The sequence below is a fragment of the Leptinotarsa decemlineata genome, unplaced genomic scaffold (genome assembly GCF_025532065.1).
Source record: "Leptinotarsa decemlineata unplaced genomic scaffold, Ldec_3_MD MMD2_tig00002974_RagTag_RagTag, whole genome shotgun sequence".
NCBI lineage: Eukaryota > Metazoa > Arthropoda > Insecta > Coleoptera > Chrysomelidae > Leptinotarsa > Leptinotarsa decemlineata.
The window spans coordinates 786,255-805,870 of NW_027412578.1; the positions used below are offsets into that span (position 1 = coordinate 786,255).

General features: G+C 35.6%; 1 protein-coding gene across 2 annotated transcripts in view; it reads right to left on the reverse strand.

Annotated features, from left to right (window-relative positions):
- LOC111504259 (A-type potassium channel modulatory protein KCNIP1) overlaps positions 1–19,616 on the reverse strand; it is a 463,024-nt gene that overhangs the window by 58,114 nt on the left and 385,294 nt on the right. For both annotated transcript variants that reach the window (XM_074177251.1, XM_074177250.1), the window contains one exon: positions 10,016–10,207. In XM_074177251.1, the coding sequence (XP_074033352.1) occupies positions 10,016–10,207 (192 nt within the window). The remainder of the gene's footprint in view (positions 1–10,015; positions 10,208–19,616) is intronic.

Below are 19,616 nucleotides of genomic sequence, written 5' to 3' on the forward strand. Positions count from 1 at the left end.
CAGCGGATCTCATTTTCAAGGTAATTGATGAATATGTGCTCAAAGTAGGCATTTCCTGGTCCAAGTGTATTGGCGTGTGTACAGATGGGGCAAAAGCTATGTCAGAAAAATTGATAGGGCTAGCAGCAAAAATGAAGGGAGTTGTTTCTGAATGCAAAAGTACGCATTGTGCTATCCACCGAGAAGCATTAGCTGCTGAAGGTATGCCGGAAAATCCTAACTCCGTTCTATCAGATGCTGTGAAAGTTATTGACTTCATAAAGGCTAGGGGGCTCTAAACACAAGATTATTCTCCTTGATGTGTGAAGAAATGGGTGGCAAGTTCAAAACTTGCCACCCATTTCAAGTTAATTTTATGCGGACTTTTTTTTTATTTATATGTAATGTATATGTAATGTTATTTATATGTTATGTATATGGGTAATGAATAAACTGTAAATTAATTCCATTTTAATCTTTTTTTTCCTCCTTTATTATAAGCATGTTATAAATAAACAAATATCTAACCATTAAATATGGAGTTTTCTCAGAAATTTAATTAAAAAAAGCCTTTGAACACTTTCAGAAGATTAAATATCATAGGTCTAGTGGTACGCCAATATCTCTCAAAAATTCAAGTGGTACGCAGGTGCAAAAAGGTTGGGAACCCCTGCCCTGAAGTATTGTTATAAAAAAGTTATAATCACTGCGTGTCATGTCTGAACGCCTATCTATTTTACCAAGACATGTCGCATTCCAATAATTGAAGAATTCATCGGCTATTCCGTTTTTTTTGAGGTGCAGACCTATCTGACATGTAGAACTGGGATAACAAATAATTGATGATGAATCAACAAGAATGATGGAACTTATCACTAACAACCGTATCGAAGACGAAACTTGGTTACAAGCACCACTTTCTGCTTCTGAAGGATCGAGGCAAATCTCTTTGGAAATCCAACACCGTCCAAACAGTAAAAATTGAAGGCCTGAAATACTAGTGGGCATGGGACCAATTATTACTGAATCAAGCAACTAGTATTCTACTGAAGACAAGTTCAGACACTTTGAAAAACAAGACTTGTCTTCTCGCAGTTACTGTGGAAGTATCTGGTGCTTGGATAAATGCTATTACTTCAGCTTGGGACTTAGGACTCCACTTGATGATGACTCTTTCAGACTTGCAATTGGATTTCGACTCCGCCCACTACTTTTGTAAATGCGGTGCATTTGTGAATGAATGAGGCACTGGTTGAGCTGCTGTTTTAGCGCTGGGCGTTTATCTCGTCATTCTGGCATAATCCTCTGATCAACTCCAGCAAAAATTCTTGCGATTTTGGAACCCATAGGTACAAGTTGGGACGACGGAAAACAGTCGGATAGTATGACTCTTGTTCCATTGAGAAACGGTGAATCAGTTGTTTGCGACTATACTTGTGTAAATACATTAGCAACTTGCCATCTTCCTGTCACTCTTACGAAAGCCAGTGTTTTGCCTCATCAGGTGAAAACTCCAAACTACGAAACTATCACAATTTGAGAAATGAGTATATCTTTCGCCCGATAGCTGTAGAAATTTTTGGTGTTTTTGGCTTTGAAGCATTCATTATCTTTCATCAATGAAATTGGAGAAAAATAACCAATGAAATTCACCATTCGAAAGCAACTTCTTTTTGTCATTCAAAAAAACAGCCAGCCAAAGAGAGAATGTGGCTTTATTTTTGAGCACTATTCCTGACTCTACAAAACTTGATGAAATTTTCCTGGAGAACAATTCTACAAAGAAAAATGTGAAGGGAATAACAATCACTCTATGGAAGTGGAACGGAAGCAATTGTGAAAATTACTTTCACCAAAGGAATATATGTCATACAATCTTCTATGAGCTCAAGAAATCATAATTAAAACCTAGATTATAAGAAAGTGGATCGAATAATTTCAGGCCTGAGTTTAGAAAGTAAAATTGTTAATAAAGTTATTGATGTTAAAGAAATTCCTCAGCAGAATTCTAGAATGGTTTCCAAAGATTTTTCGAATTGCCCAAAACTATACGAATCTACATAAACAAGAAGTGACAGGTGACGCGGACAAAGCAGAAATTGCAACATTTTGAGCATTTTCAGAACTCCAGTGGAAACTTTTGGACTTATTGGTTTGAAAAATATTCGTAATATGTGTTTTATGAACAGCATAATTCAATGTTTATCAAACACAAGATGGTTGTGCCTACACGAAAGATCAACACCAGTATCAACACCAGACTCTAACTGAAACTCTCGTATGAGTGGCCAAGAAACTACGGTTGACAGAATCATCGAATATATTGGTAAACACATTTTCTTTACAGAGCCGAATACAAAAATTTGTTCCCCGATTGTTGGGTTACGAGCAGCAAGATATTCAAAAGTTCCTCCGATATCTTTGGGAAGGTTTACACGATGACGTAAATAAAATCACTGGGAAGCCTTAACGAATTCTGACAGAATTTGATGAAAAATAAACAAAAATGAAAAAGTGCTAGAGGTTAGGTCAAGAAATTCAGGAATGAACAACTCCAAAATTATAGATTGTCTTGTCGGTCAATTGAAGTCTACATTGAAATGTACATACTGAATACTGTACATCCAATATTTGAGGCAAACAGATATGCACATCTATTTTACAACTCAAAGACTCTCATCTCACTGAAACGCTGGATATACCACACATTATTGTCGCTAAGGAATCCGTCTATATCGATAAAACATCCCCGAAGTATTTTCATATATTCGATTCCTATAAAACCTTCTCAGGAGTTTTATCTATATTGTAATAATAAATTTCGCGATTGCGTTGAAATCCAATTGGGGCATGAAATATTCATTGAAGCAGCTGGAACTTTCTTCCGGAGTATGATCATTTCCTTTAACAATGTTATGTGATATTGCACCTTCACGTTCAAATTTTCTTGAACATGGGAAAACAATATTCCCGTTATTTTCAGGGCCGTATTCAATTTGTGAAGCTGTCACTTGCAGGAAGAAATCTCTGTTCGAGAGTTTTCTTTTGAATATCAATTCAATTTGAGGATGTTTCTCTGAGAAATGATTGAGTTATTATTTTCATCAACCCTTGTGTATTGTATTATTTGATGCGAGAAATTATTCCTTCAGTTTCAGTGATTTCCTCTATTTTGTTCTCATTCTTAAAATATTTGAATCCTCATTGCCATTGCCATTGCCACAAGAATTCGTTACAAAATTCATATAATGAAGGATTGGAATGGTATACCACAAACAAATAAGTTCGGACTTCCATTGTCTAATATGATTTTAATATGATTCGAAATCTATGAAGGAACAAATAGAACTTTCTCCCAAACCAGCTATTAGAATGAATAGCTGGTTTGGGAGGAAGTTCTCTACACTCACTTGGCTGAATGCGTCATTGGACAACATAATACAGCTTCTTTGAACTTTCTCTCAAACCAGTTATTTGAGAGCTTTTTCGAACTTCCTCTTTAAACACTGGTTCGAGAGAGTGTTCGAAGAAGCTGCATGGATGTTGTTCAACGACGCATTCAGCCAAGTTAACATAGAGATACGCAACATAAGAAAACCTGTAATCAGGCGGAAAATAGTCAACTCCAGGTGAACCGGTGAAGCGGAGAGCGGAAAGAGGGGATAGGTGAAAGCGCTCGAATGACCTATAAATAGTCATCACTCGGAGGAATAGTCCAGTCATCACGTGGTGACGATTGTGGATACTTACCATCGAAACGTCGTGTGAAGTAACTTGGTTTGAAATCTTTTCAATTTTTTATTTTATTTTATTTTTTTATTGATTGTTTTGACTTTTTGCTCATTTATATTTTTTATTCTTTTTTATTTCTTGATACTTTGTGGTCATTTTCATCTTTCATCTTGATTTTTTTATTTTATTCATTTCATGTGTTTTCATTTCATGTTTCATTGCTTGATATAATTGATATTTCAGCTATTCATTTTAATTTATTTCAACTTGGGGATAAATATAAATGACATAACCACAAAGAGGGAGATCCATAAATGAGGGGGGTTTCCATATTTCTGTTCACATGATATCAAGATTATTTTCCAAGTGAATGAGAATAATTCACTTGGAAATATGTTTCAGGATTGGAGTGGTTGGATTTGGGGAATGAGTATCTACTTTTTCAATTTATTTTCGAATATTGTCACAGAATTGGTTCTTTCTGTTTTAGAAGAAATGACGTTATTTAATTTTGGCCCTAAATGATAAAGTACCTTTTTGGCAAAATGTTGTTTTCAGGTTTTGGAACATAGTACGCTTGCTATTCGTACTTTGTGAGGAAGGGTTATTGCAGTCCGTATTTCATTATATTCATGTTGCTTAGCTACTGCTTCTGAGAAGAATAATGGACGAATATCAAGAAAATTAATTTGATGGACAGGTATGTCGTTGGTAATACATTTTTCTCAGAAATCTTCTTTGAGCATTCCATAGTTTTGTGAAATATTTATCCACAGCAGCTCCCCAAGCAACAATTGCATATCTGAAAAGACTACAAGTATGCAGTAGGGTATCCGTAACTATTGAGTGGTGGGTTGAGTTAGGTTAGGTCCAAAGTGAGTGGGTCTATTCGACCCTCCACCGCAATTCACAAGGGTTTATTGTGTCTCATACCTATTCACACTAGACCAAATAAACTCAGCTTCCTAACGAAGCCAATTAGTTGGTATGGTGAGTGGTCTTTCAGGTCAGATGGTAAGAGTATGGCTCTGCCGAACTCTAAAATACTGATTTGGTCCCCAGCGGGGCAAGCACAAAGAATATACCGTTTTGTTTCATCATTTTCCAAACAGAGGCGACACACATTGTCTTCTGACAGTCCGAGTCTCTGTATATGATGATTCCAATGACAGTGACCTGTAAGAAGTCCTGTTAGACATTGTAATTCGTCCATACTGTAAGCAACTGTTTGGTATCAAGATTCGATTCTGTCAGAAGTCCAAACATTTTCTTGCCATCCAGGTGTTCAATGTTTGTTTGGCAAAGCCTAAAGCGATGCCAATGACAGGTTGTGGTCCGATGAAGCTGCTTGCAGCACCCTCTTCCGCAAGGGTGTCAGCAGCTTGATTGCCTTCCAGGCCAGTATGGCCAGGAATCTGTTAAGTCTTCCTATCGAGGAGAGTGGTTTTTGCCAATTTGCTACCAATTTAGACGTTGCTCGGTAAGAGCCGATAGCTTCCAATGCCGCTTGACTGTTCGAGAATATTTTATTGACTTGTATATGAGGTTGGATTCTTCCAATCTCTCCGCACACAATTCAATAGCATAAATTTCTGCTTGAAATACAGTCGCATAGGTTTCTAGGCAGGTTGATATCTATGTCCTGGGTCTGCGACTGAAAACACTGGCACCAGAACCGAGAGGTGTTTTTGATCTATCTCTGAACCAACAACTATCTCCTCCTAATATTTCGTTTTCACGGAGGATCCAGTCCTCACTACTCGGGAACAGTTCTTCAATCAGAGGCAGTTCGTAGTTGACAGTTGGAGGCATAAAGTCAGAGGTCATGCTGCAACTTCAAGTGTCAACAACCACTGGAGTAGTACTGAGTGGTAAGTTCATAGATATTTGAATTTATATGCTATGAATCTTGGAGGCATAAAGTCAGAGGTCATGCTGCAACTTCAAGTGTCAACAACGACTGGAGTACTGAGTGGTAAGTTCATAGATATTTGAATTTATATGCTATGAATCTTGGAGGCATAAAGTCAGAGGTCATGCTGCAACTTCAAGTGTCAACAACCACTGGAGTAGTACTGAGTGGTAAGTTCATAGATATTTGAATTTATATGCTATGAATCTTGGCGTTTCAATTACATTGTCGATGTTTACGTTCCATATCAGGTTATTATCATCTATAGGTACAACTAAATATTTGATAGTATCTACAGACCTAATCTCAACGATTAGATTATCTACAGCCATCCACGAAGTGTGAAAATCTGGCAAGTGTTTTGAAAATGGCATGTTGAAGGTTTTTTTGTTTCAAAGTTTTCCAGTCATGAGATTTGAATACGAAATAGGAATAGGAAGAAATAGAAAAACCTACTCAACTCACAGCTACTATGAATAGATCATTGATATATATTGTTAAGTAAGGGCCGGAGGTTAGTACCTTGGGGGGCATCATAATCTACCGATCTCGTATCACTGAGGATATTGCCTATTCTCATTTGCATCAAGTCTCAAGCTACCTTCCTCATTCCAAAATTTTCAAGATTGTTCAATAATACAGCATGACTGACCATGTCAAATATTGCAACACTGAAAGAAGCGACTTGTCTAGATACTGAACTGCTTCAGTTTTGAACAACAGTTCCGGAATGTGCCACTCGGCAAAAACCGCCTCATATGCCTTCAGGATTTCCAGCCGAGAAAAACTGCACAACATACTCGTAAATTGTTGTACAGCGTAGAACTCTTTGTACACGTCTATAACACTAAGAACAGAGACTGAAGTTCAGCTGAAATGAATACTTCAATGGCAATATGCCTCATAGAACAACAAGTCAACTAACTAACTTACTTCGTGTACAATAAAAAATAAGTCGGGTTGTTTGTGAGCATTTGTAATTTAACACTGCTGAATTCAAGGAAAGTTTTGGAAGTAAAGTTTGTTTTGATAAAACCAGTTTTCTTTCAGAAATAATAATAAAATGCTAAACAGGTCGTTTTCTGGTATATTATGATTTCTGGGTGAGTGTTTATTCCGGAATATTTGCCCATATACCAACATTGACTAGTATTTTTCTAAATGAGGATTCTTGACGTATCGATACAAATGACAATTGATTATAACGGAGATCCCAAATCGCACATTTTCTCGATTACTCAAAAAAAGACATATAAGTTATAAGGCACCAGGAAGGTCATACTTGGAAAAAACTGTCTGATTTTTTCAAATAGAGCAACTATTTCATTTTTTATTCAATGATATGGTCTCTTCGTTATGTACTCTACGTTCACTACATTATACTACGATTTGGACTTATGAACCCAGAAACTATGAGTGGCATAGAAATGAACAGGAGCTTAGAGTTGAATATTAAAATAAATGCTACAAGAAATAGCGTATATTTTGGTTCAATAAACTGTGTCCCTAGTTATCACCGAGCTCAATAGTTTGTATCAGAATAAGGCTAAATGAACTTCCTATCACTTGAAGTAACATAGCTGAAATTTATCAAAATCGAATAAGGAATATACAGGATCTTCCAACAGGGACTTTTGAGTTTTGACAAATTTTGTCAAATAGTATCAAATCACCACGATCGGATATAACATTCGACAAGACGTGCGAATAATAAAATTGTTTGATCAAAATGGGTATTCTGTTCGGCTAACGTACCGCGCGCATCGCCCATTTTACGGTCGCCATAATCGTCTCATTGGGACTATTCCCAATGTGGATGAATTCGAGTCCACTGGTAAACTAAACGATCGACCAACACCCGAACGTTGATGAAACGCAAGATCTACTGAAAACATCGCGCTATCTTGAGGTTTGTTCTGATTCTACGAAATTCAGGTTTTAGGTTTTTTGACACGCGCTTTACCAATGTGGAAACTTGCCGTGTACAATTTAAAGTTTAGTCCACATGGCGCGAACCTCTTCAACTATACTATTCGCAAACTCTCTCCCGTTGTCACTTTGTAAAACACTTGGGGCACCAAAAAAGGTAAATATCAGCCAAGTACCAAGTGATATGCCACTTCCTCTGCTCTTTTGGTTTTCAAAGCTTCGTCCTTAGTTGTACAAATTTGGTTAGATGGGCTAGGTGAACCATAATGAATTTTCAATATTCATCAGCTTGAGATTTTTGTGGCAAGGTTTACAGAGATTAGAATATATTGTGACGAGTTCAGCCGTCACATTTTCAAATATAGATTTTATTTCTTCCATCATTGTGACACGTCCACCATGCCCAATAGTGATATTGCAGTCATGAATGATCTGTTTACTCCAAATTAGCCTTAATTTTTTGAGACAATATTAATTTTTCAGACTTTCCTATATTTACAACATCGTATCTCGCAAGACGTTGGTGATCTTCGGGTGATATGTAATAGCGATTGATACTGTTCCATTGTCAACTGATTTAAAACTGAATGAAACTAAAGCAGTATATTTAGGCTTTGCGTTAAGGAAAACAGTGAAACTTAACAACATCCAACTTTCGAAAACAGCCAATCCTTGGTATGTTTATAGATAAAACCTTGTCTTTGGGTGGAAAAGGCAACCCCTAAAATTTATTTCCAATGCAACTTTTCATCTTATTATTTGTTTACCATTTGAAAATTTATTTCCGATAGCCTGTTTCATTCTAAACAAAAAAATGTCTTTTGGGTTTTTGTCCAAAATAAACTAGTTCGCAACAAAAACATATTTTACGAATAACTACAGAGATACATCGTCATAAATGCGAAAATACGAAACTAATCTATCTAGTACGTCGATATTAGCGATAGTGACAAATAAATTCGTAGGTATGACGCTGTCAGTTTGTGAATTGTCAAAATTGATTCAATACTAATTGTGTGTTGTTGTTCTGTTCTAGATTTGTTATTTTAATAATTCACTTGTTATTAAAATGGCATACACAAATGAGGAAATGGCTGATATGCATTACGTTTACGGTCTGTCGCAGGGGAATGGGTTAGAAGCTTCTAGAAGATATGCTGAAATGTATCCTCAACGGCAGCATTCTTCACATAGAATATTTGCTCGACTTCATCAACGATTACGAGAATGGTTCATTCGACAAAAGAACGCAGGATTGTGGTCGCCATCGAGAAGTACGAAAACCACAGCTCGAGGAAGCAGTACCTAATTTGATTGAAGAACAACCTACTACCAGTACTAGAAAGATTCCTTTTCAGCTAAATGTTGATCATGTGACGGTATTTCGAATTTTAAAGGAACAACTCTTATACCCTTACCATCTGCAACGAGTACCGCGAGACTTTCCGAACCGTCCTGAATTTTGCAATTGGATGCTGGAAATGATTAGAAGAAATTGTGACTTTCTGTGACTTCTAGGAGCTCCTAGGAGTGCCTAGAAGATGACACTACTACCAACTGTCGAAAGCTCTCGCAGATAATCAATAGAAGATAAAAAGCTTCAAATCCTTTTTGTAAAATTTAATATTGAAATACTGAAAATAAAGGAAAATTAATATATATGTAGTTGTACGTGTATCTGTGTTTGTTTTATTTTTTATATATGTATATAGTTAAGTACCTGTCTTAAGTGTCCGATCTATGTCATTCTGTGGACCGTTATAATTGTTTTATATAATTTTCATATTTTTCAATTATGTCTTATATCATGTAAATGATCTAAAAGACGAATAAAGTTATTATTATTATTATTATTATTATTATTATTATTATTATTCTTTCCTTTAGATTTGATTCTTTTACAAAATCATTCACTGAAACGAACTTCCATGATGTTTGTCTTTGTAACACTGATCAACAACTTCCGTACCAAATATTAAAATTCACAGATTGTTGATTTTGTTGATAAGCCAGCCACACCGGAACTGCTATAAGGTTTCGACGCACATTAAGCCGATTGCATCAACATACACGTGGCGAGTATTCTGACGCGGAACCTTCTTCAAAATGTGTTGTCAGAGTGATTACTTTCCTAGGACTATTATTACTGTAGCTGAACCGCGTTAGCTATTATGTATAATGAGTGATTGAAACAATTACTTGTATTTCATCACTTTGACCGGAGAATTTGGTCATTATAACTAGACCTGATTAATTACAATGACTGTAACACATACAATATTCTTACATTTTTTTTGTTCAACCCCCTGTATCTTGTCAAAAATGCATTTTCAGACCTATTTTTGAATGAACACGCTATTACATTTTTTCACCACAAATAGAAAGTATGACTATTATTCTCCTAGAAACAGTACAGATCGTGACCACTCAATACAAATGAACAAAATTGATCGTAACACTCACCTCCTTGTGGGAAAAACTGAGCATAAATCATCTTGAAGGTATCTTCTCTGACGATTCCAGTGGGGCATTCAGCTTTGAATCCTCGATAAATTCTTTTTATTTCGGCCTCACTGAAGCGAGTGGCCTTACAAAGGGATTCAAGGCTATCTGGTCTGTACCGGGGAGGAGTTTCTAAATCTTCGAGTTCCGAATCTGAAACAAAACATGTCAATCACAGACCCAAAGTTTGACAGTAAGAAGATTGTTAAGATTCGGTCGGGGGCGGTAGAAGGGGCGAGATGGAATCCTAGAACGGAATTTGATTTTAAGCTTCGGTTCCTTTAACACAATGCGAAGTGCTTGCGTATCTGGCAGTATCTGGCATTTGTGCGAGACACTCTTGTCGTATCAGATTACTGAAAAATGTACTACAGCGTGTTCATTTGAAAGCGATCTACTCATATTATTACAGACGCAGATAAATACATAGTAGGTTATCAAAAACGTATCGCATGGCAGTGAATATTGTTTATGAGGGGACACTTTTTCACCTGAAAATCAATGCAAATCTCTTTGTCATGTTGAGATATAACATTATTTCATCACCGATGCCATACTTTTCACATAATTACTTCGTACCCAATGTAAATATAGATAGATAAAAAGACATTTATTGATCATACACCAATTTACATTGCATTGATGAGTCAAAAACAGAACAATGTTAAGATAATAAAACAATAAAAACACTTTGAAAACATTTTTAAACCAAGCAACACTGAAAGTAGGTAGTACGCAGTACAGAGTTCATTGATAGTACCAAATGAATTCTGAAATACTACAAAATGCCCTAGATAACAGATAACATTTCAATTTTGTTTTGAATCTGAACAGGTTTGGCTGATTCTTAAAGTCATTATGTAGCATGTTGAAAAAGTTTGCCGCATCATATTTTGGGGATTTTTTATAAGTCGAGTAGTTGACAATTTCCAATCTGAATTGGTTTCTTTGACGGGTTGGGTAGTGGTGAACATCCGCATTTTGAATAAAATGGTTTTTATGAATGTAGGCAAATATTAATAATTTATACAAATAGATACTCGTGAATGTCAATATTTTCTTTTCTTTGAAAGCATCTCTGCAAGATTCTCGAAAACCCAAGTGGAATATCAATCGTATACCAATATTCCAATGCATAGTAAACGCTCATGAGACCTTCTTCATTCAAACAGCTCTTTAAATTTATCAACGCAAAGGAGTGCTTATTCAAAGTGGAACATAGAGACCCTATGCATTTCTCCTATTTGAGGTTTTCGTCGATGATTGTACCCAAAAACTCGGAGCTACTTTGAATTGTGGTTGATGAACTGTTTATATACTGGTTTTCACCGATGGCTCTTCCCGTAGTCGATATGTGGAATTGAATAGCAACAGACTTCGAGTAGTTCATTATTAAATTGTTTTTCTGACACCACTGGTCAAATTGATTTAAAACGTTTTTCGTTTTAGCTAGTAGTTCACCTCTGTTAGGGCCAGATATTAAAATTGGGGAATCATCTGCGAACAAGTAAACCTTTCCATCTTTCACATGTTCGGGAAGGTCATTTATGAGTAACAAAAAAAATCAGTGGACCTAGGACGCTACCCTGAGGGAATCCTGAGTCTACTGAGAATTCATCAGATATCTTATCATTTACTCTATCAGTTGTCTCCCTTCTAGGAGTGAACGGCACCAGTCCTCAATTTTTCCACGTATATCGAGTGCATATATTTTTGTCAAGATAAAATTGATGTTAAGAGTATCGAAGGCACGGGATAACTCGAAAAACAATCCAATGACCAATTCGTCTGCCTCTATGTTATCCTGTATCAGCTGAATCAAATCTCTAGTTGCAGTAGAATATCCTTCTCTGAAACCATGTTGGTTTTGGCTAAGTATATTGAACTTTTTTATTTATGAATTAATACTCGTAACTATACAATTCCACAACATACATCTGAAAAATTTTAAAGTAATTTTTCATATTTCGCTCCTGGATTACTAAATATCCTTATGAATAAAATGGGACTCACTTTTTCAGTCTCTAGAGAAGACATCGATTCAGTTGGTATTCTGTCACCACTTTTATTGCATTCAACAATATTGAAATAGAGTAAATATGTAAATATATCAATTCAATAGGGGGAATGGACGAATGGAATTTTGTACTGCTCAATAAATATATATTATGATCAATATATCAGTATTAATAATTGGGATGGGGATCGACTGATGCCTCGTTAGAAAAGACCTACCCACTGCTTCCCACTCCTTGGGAAGATATGGAGCTAGGAAATGCCCAAGATGAATTTTTCGAAAACTGCAGAAGTTGAATTGTTTTTCAATAAACGTCATATCGAATCATAATGAATACTGAAGATGAATCCTTTCAGAATATTTTGCAGTTCCTGTTGTTCACCTAGTACCGTGTTTTCGCTTGTTGAAAGATTGAGATGGGCTCATTGTGTCTTGTGAATTATGCTGAAGTGTCCAAAAATATTTGAAGAAAGGGTAGGATTCATTGAACTTCTTTCAACATTCATGAAAATGGAAACTAGATTGCCGAGTTACCTGACCAACGGCATTTTAACAGACATATTCATGGGAACATTGTTAGAGAATTTGTTTTGTGAAACTGAATAAGTTCAAAAAGAAAACGAGGCAGTTTGGGAATTTAATATATGATAAAGCTATAGAGGTAGCAGTAAGGAAAAATTGCAATGAAAAATACAAGCAAATTTTCACTGTCAAGGGCGTGAGTTGTACCAGAGCTTATCGTATATTGTGAAGGTACAAGTACCGTCGGTCCAAAATTTGAAGACTTTCATTTCCCAGAATTTAAAAAAAATGGGAAATGAATTTACAGAATCAGCGTATATTCTTATATCTAAAATATCTTGAAGGCAAATACTTTTGCCTCATAAGAACAAAATACTTTCTCTTGACGCGCATTTTGCCTGAGTTATCATCATTAGAAGATGACAGGAACAGTTCTAGTCATTTCCTGATGATGCTGACTTGATTAGTGTAATGGGCGTCGAAAGACAGTATTTTATTCCGGTATGGGAGAAGTATTTTCAATAGACTCTTTTGACATCTAATGAAACGAATCGAAGAATAAAACTGCCAGTTACAGATTTTTTAAAATTTTTAGAGATGAAGGCAGAATGAGGCAGAATGTTACTATAAAAAGTACAATTCATCTGAAGAAACAGTTCGTTCAGGCCAGTCTCAACTCCTTCAATTGTAGGTTAATGAACTGACACCTATCAGAAAATAACTACTTCCCTGGCTAATACCACGAAGGGCGTTGGATTATATCCGACAGGTGTCAGTGCATGATTCTTCACTGAAGTTGTTCCTGCATATGCTCATGGCGATACAACTGTTACAATAGATTTTCAATTTTTGGAACACACTTGCAGGCGGTTTCAGGCTGTTTGGTTACTCGAGAAATAATAGTCTGAAATGATACTCTTATCGGAAATCATCGACTTCATTTCGATGATAGACACTGTCTTGCACTGACGAGTGGCCAAACATCCCGAAACCGGTCAGCAGGTGTGTTCCAATAATTGAAAATCTATTGCGGCGGGTGTATTGCCAACAGCATATACAGGAATAAATTTATTGAAGAATCCTGCACGGACACCTGTCGGATATAATCCAACGCCCTTCGTGGTATTAGCCAGGGGAGTAGTTGTTTTTTGATAGGTGTCGGTCCATTAACCTACAGTGTAGGGGATTGAGACTGGCCTGAACGAATTATCACTTCAGTTGATTTCATTTATAGCCAGTCTTTAAGTATGCACACTAACTATATGTGAAAGATGGAAAGTACATTTCATTTGTGAAAAATTTGCGCACTACCTTATCCGGATGGAATAAATGAAAGCCCCTTTCAGAAAGCCCCCTTTCATAGAGGTCAATGAAAACTCCTAAGACATGACTTAATGACAATTTTCTATCTGATGCTATCGATTGAGTCCTGCCAATATCATATATAATTATGCTGCATGCATTGAAAAAATATGTTGTTTCAATTGGACATTGGACGGTGTTCCAAAAATGTTTGTAATTATTTGAATGACATGTTTCAAAGTCCCCAGATGAGACGAAAGGGGACAATTAAGTGGCCTTTTCGGTGACCTGATTTAAGTCCTTCGGATTGTTAATGAGAAACATAAAAAGTAGCTGAACTCTATAACTCTACTATGTTGAATTCAAGTCCTAAGAATCACTAAACTTGTATTGACCACGTCTGAAAAAGCTGTTGTTTAGTGAAACACGTGAAGCGATTTTGTGAAATGTTACAGGAAAATATAACAGTGAGGGGTTCGTTATCATGGATTCACATCAGGTATCAGTCAATTTCATCATAAACCCTATGAATAATGTTTGAAAATAACTGCTCTCGGTTCATCACTCATATAATTATAGAATTATATCAAGGTAAATTTCACCATTTTCATAATTTTTCATAATATATTTTACTTTCAATAACCGTCATATACGAGTATTGGATTACGTCAAGTTGTTGGAAACATTTTCAGCAAATGGGAAAAAGTGTACTCACTACTTTTTGAGGCTGATATGTGAAGAAAATTGAGCAAACCAATGCACAACATTTCAACCTTCGGAATGCACGTTTCATTTTACAGAAAGAGGAAAAGTGAAAAATTTCACACTCAAATCATCACCTCGCACGAAAAACACCCAATAACTCTGACAAGGCTTCGAAAAGATAGAGAAACTTTATGGCGTTCAGCGGATTTCGACGAAAATGAATAAAATATTAGTTGGGCTCTGATTTAACCCGAACTAGTGGATTACGGTCGAGATTTCAGGTGGGAGAGGATAATCGTTGCCTTGAGAATAGATAGGAATATTATAGACCAGTGAATCATAGTTTTGAAGAAAAAAATATCTGAGTTGATACACTGTAGTCTCGTGGCTGAGACCCCGTTGATCTTCAGTGTGCACAAGTTTCGACTTCTGAGGGTTGTCGTTCATGAGGAGGCAACAACTGGTTCACGAAAAACAAATTATAACAGAATAGAAGGGATATTTTGTTCCTTTGGCATGCTCGTAGACTTGCTCTGATACTCAGAATAAGTTTAGTTTTGGAATATATATCTGGAATCATTAAAAATGATCAATCTCTATAGAAATCACAATTGACTAGTCTGTATTGTGATCGATGTTCACAAAAGGTAAGTATGCCTTCATGTTAGATCCCATAAGAAGCAGAATATGTTCAAAAGAATGAGGGAGTAGTTTCATATTTGATATTTAAGGCCGATTCGAAAATATATTCTCAGAATCTAACAACCAAGCGTTGAGAAGAAGATAAATTATGACAACAAGCTGCAGGTAAAAGGCAGGTTAGAGAAAATTGACATCAGCGATTAATGGAAAAAACAGTGGTGGAATGGGTTGCAGGCAAGTCACATTTTTATATGCCTTGTAACGGACGAGCTAAATGTCAATAATAGACTCAAAGTAGTGAAATGAAGTGAAGTGAAGATAAACATCAGGGTATCACAAAACAATATGGACCTAAAACAATAACTCAAATTGATCATAGTAGAATTCATCGATATAATCAAGATAGAAGGAAATTATTACCTCTGAAGATTCGAGATCAGGGAATATATTGTGGGGATAGTTGATAATCTGAGAGTGATACTGAATTCAGAAATGACCTGGAGCCAACACTCAAGAAAGATAATGAGAAAGACAAAAATGAAGATAAAACAGGCGATCGCTACCAACAAACTATGTAAGTTTCAAAGGCTTGCTGATCGAAACGATATAGCAACAATATGCAAATCAACATCAGCACTGAAAACATTTTTGAGTCTACTCTTTGGTATATATTGTAATAATGGGAGGGTGAAGATTGTGATGAATCAAACTCAAATGTTTTTCACGCTTCAAGTGATCTCCCAAAACATAAATTTTGAATTATATGGGGGAACGAATATCAAACATTCATGGAGCACATGATACATTACACCTTTCAAACGAACATTGTGGTTGAAATCATAGGGAGGATGATGTAAATTATTCCGAAAATATGCCAAGGGAAGTAAGAGGCCATTGAAAGTCCGCACTGCCGAGCACAAAAAACACACACAGCGAGGAGAAACCAGCAATTCGGGAATAGCAGAGCATGTTTGGATTCATCAACATAACATCAAGTGTCCGAAGCTAAGATTATTTATAGGGAGGAACACCGGTTTAGGAGGAATTTTAAAGACAATGCATAAGTTGTCCAACTACACATTGAGTCAAGCTAACGTAGAGATACGCAACATATGAAAACCCATAATCAAGCGGAAACCGGTCAACTCCCACTAAACGGTCATCTCCGGTAAAACCGATGGAGCGGAGAGAGGAAAGAGGGGATAGGTGAAAGCACTCGAATGACCTATGAATAGTCATATCTCGAAAGAATTGTCCAGTCATCACCCGAAGATAACCGAAACGTCGTGAAGTAACTTGGCTTGAATTCTAGAAAAAAATTAATTTTTCATTCCATTTCAATTTTTCAAATTTTCTGCCTGATTTTTATTGAATTTTAATTCCATTCCAGGATTTCTTGATAAAATTGTTATTTTTTCAGCTATTCATTTTAGTTTTCAATTCTAGTTCAGGGATTTCAAATCATCATTTTCTAATATGATATCCACCATGGAACATTGTCAACTACCTTCAAACAAATATATTACGGAAACTTCCAAAAAATCAAAAGAATATGACAAAAGTTACGGCACTTCATCAGGACCAAACGCCTTGTTGATATTAGGCTGTTGCAATATTCGCCTGACTAGACGTTGTAGTGGGTGGTGCCTTTCCCAGAAAATCGAGTCGTTTTCTTTTAATTTCTTTCCCTTCATTTGAGGAGTTTTTTAATTGAAACAAAATGAAGTTCAGAAGCAATGCTTTGACATTCACTTAGATATTTTCGAGTTTTTCGAATGCGTTTGTGTAAAAGGCAACTTTTTGAAATTATTCGATGGCACGCATCTTTTTCAATTTTGCTTGTTGTTCGTAGGAAATATACTACAGTCAATCTGTCGAAAAAAAAATAAAGGCTGAAAAATAACCCAATCGATAAAACTTGGTGAGTCGTTAGAGAATGATGAAAGAAAGCTCAGCGATGGCCTCCTGCTACCTGTGACGGTTTTTGAAAAAACTCAAAAATTATGCATTTTACAAAAAAATGTTTTCAACAAAAAATGTAGAGGGCATCGTTATCTAGAATTATTGTCATTTGGTGCTATGATGTACAACAAAAAATGTGCATAGTAGGTGGCGCTAAAGTGAAAAAATAAGTGTTTTTCCACTTTTTTGTCCTGGAATTTTCACTTTTCAGCTATACGATGCAGATAGAAAAATTGTTCCTTTCAATTTCATAAACAACTTTTATTTTAATTTTTTTTATACGTCTTACCGTTTCAGAGCTGCAGCTTATTAAAGTGAAAATTTCACTATTACGCTTTCACAACCTATGATGACAGCCACGGAGCAGATAACAGATGTATTTTAATTCCTTCAATCGAGAAGTAATAATCTATATTGTTTATAACATATAATTAGTGAACATCACTATTAATATTAGACCTTTATGGATACCTTTTCATAAAATTTTCATATAAATTGTTTCATTGAGCGGAATGATTACTTGTAAAATAAGTTGTAAAATAGTTTTATTTTGATATAAAAAACAATTTAGTATTCAATTGGAAACGTTGAAATTTATAACGATTTTATTGATTCTTTGGGAAATTTGGATTAGGTCCATAAATTAATTGAATTGATGTCATACATTTTATTGCCGAATCTGTTTGAGAAAACTGTTTAAAATCTGTTTAAAATCTGTTTTTCCATCAACCAGCTGTCGCACCCCTACGAACGACAACCCTCAGAAGTCGAAACTTGTGCGAGCTAAGGATTAACGAGGTCTTACCTTTTAACGTGTGATTCCTAACACGGGTTGGACGATAGCAAGTGAAGATCGATCGTTCAGACTAGGGCTTGAACCACCGACCAACACGGCAGTCAATTCGAGTGAGTGAACAAATCACCCACGACGAACCGCTTGGCTACCGACCGACCATACACTAAATATTTCTTTTATAATATACATGTTTTCATTTTATAACAATTGAGTATCACTGAGGTTTCACTCGATTACAATAAAAAACAATTTTTTAAGGGTTGCAAAGCTTTGCTGTCTCATTTTTCATCTCTACTATCTTTGAAACGGTGAGTTGTATGAAAAAAAGTTATTTATAAAATTAAAATGAACATTTTTTCTATTTGGATCGTAGCTGAAAAATGGAAATTTCAGAATAAAAAATTGAAAAAAAAACTTTTTTTGGAACTTTAGCGCCACCTACTGCGCAATTTTTTTGTTGTACAACATAGCACCAATGACATTGATTGTAGATAACGATGCCCTGTATATTTTTGTTGAATACATTTTTCTGTAAATTGCATAGTTTTCGAGAAAAATGTATTTCAAAATATTTTGAGTTTTTCCAAAAACCCTCACAGGTAGCAGGTGGCCATCGCTAGATAAGCTTTCTTTCATCATTCTCTAACTACTCACCAAGTTTCATCCATTGGGTGATTTTTCAGCCATTAATTGACAGATTGACTGTACTAATATGTTTCTAAAAAAAATAAACAATACCATGAACTCAAAAATTCGAATTATATGATTCATGTGGAGTTAATGTGGAATATGAGCACTGGTTTATTTTCATTTTAATCAGCTGGACAGGTCGAGTGTATCTGATCGCTGTAAAACTCTGTGAGCCTACCCTTCAACTGTTTCATAGTTTTCATGCATTGAAGGAAATAATTATCATTTACGTAATTCCGTATCACTCAGTGGAGTGGTTATTATTTTTATTCGAATCAATGCTCATCAAAGATCGATTTACATTTTCATATGATTTTTAAAGAAAAATTTGATTCTATAATAATTATATGACTTTTTTGAAAACAATAATTAGGTATCGATTTCGAACCTTGGTTGGCATCGATGTCAGTTAGGGAAGGATTTTATGATAGTAACTTTGTAGTTATGTTTGATTCGCGTAAATACTTTCAAGAGAGTGGATATTGAATCCTCAATTGTTATCACACTGGCCATAGTTGAGTTTCCTATTTTGGAAAATCTTTTCCATAACGCCTCGCCTATTTCGATGATGGCTACTTGAGTTTTCATTATATCAGGCTGCGTATGTGTGAGCGAGTAAAACCAACCACTTTGATCTTTGAGTCTATACATGATCCATTTGAAGTAGACATACGTTTACATATCCACTTTGTTTTAATATTCATATTTTACGGGATATTTCGAAACATTTTCGAACAAAAATAAGCATCAAGTCATCCACTGTATTTCGATCGAGTAATAAATTGAGGATAACGAAAATATTTTACTTGTTCTATTGAGTTTGGATTTGATGTTTGATCGAAGTTCAGTTTTATGAAATGTTTCTCTTTCAATTTTCGAGAAAAAAACTGCGATATCATATTATATTTTACTTTTATGATACGTGG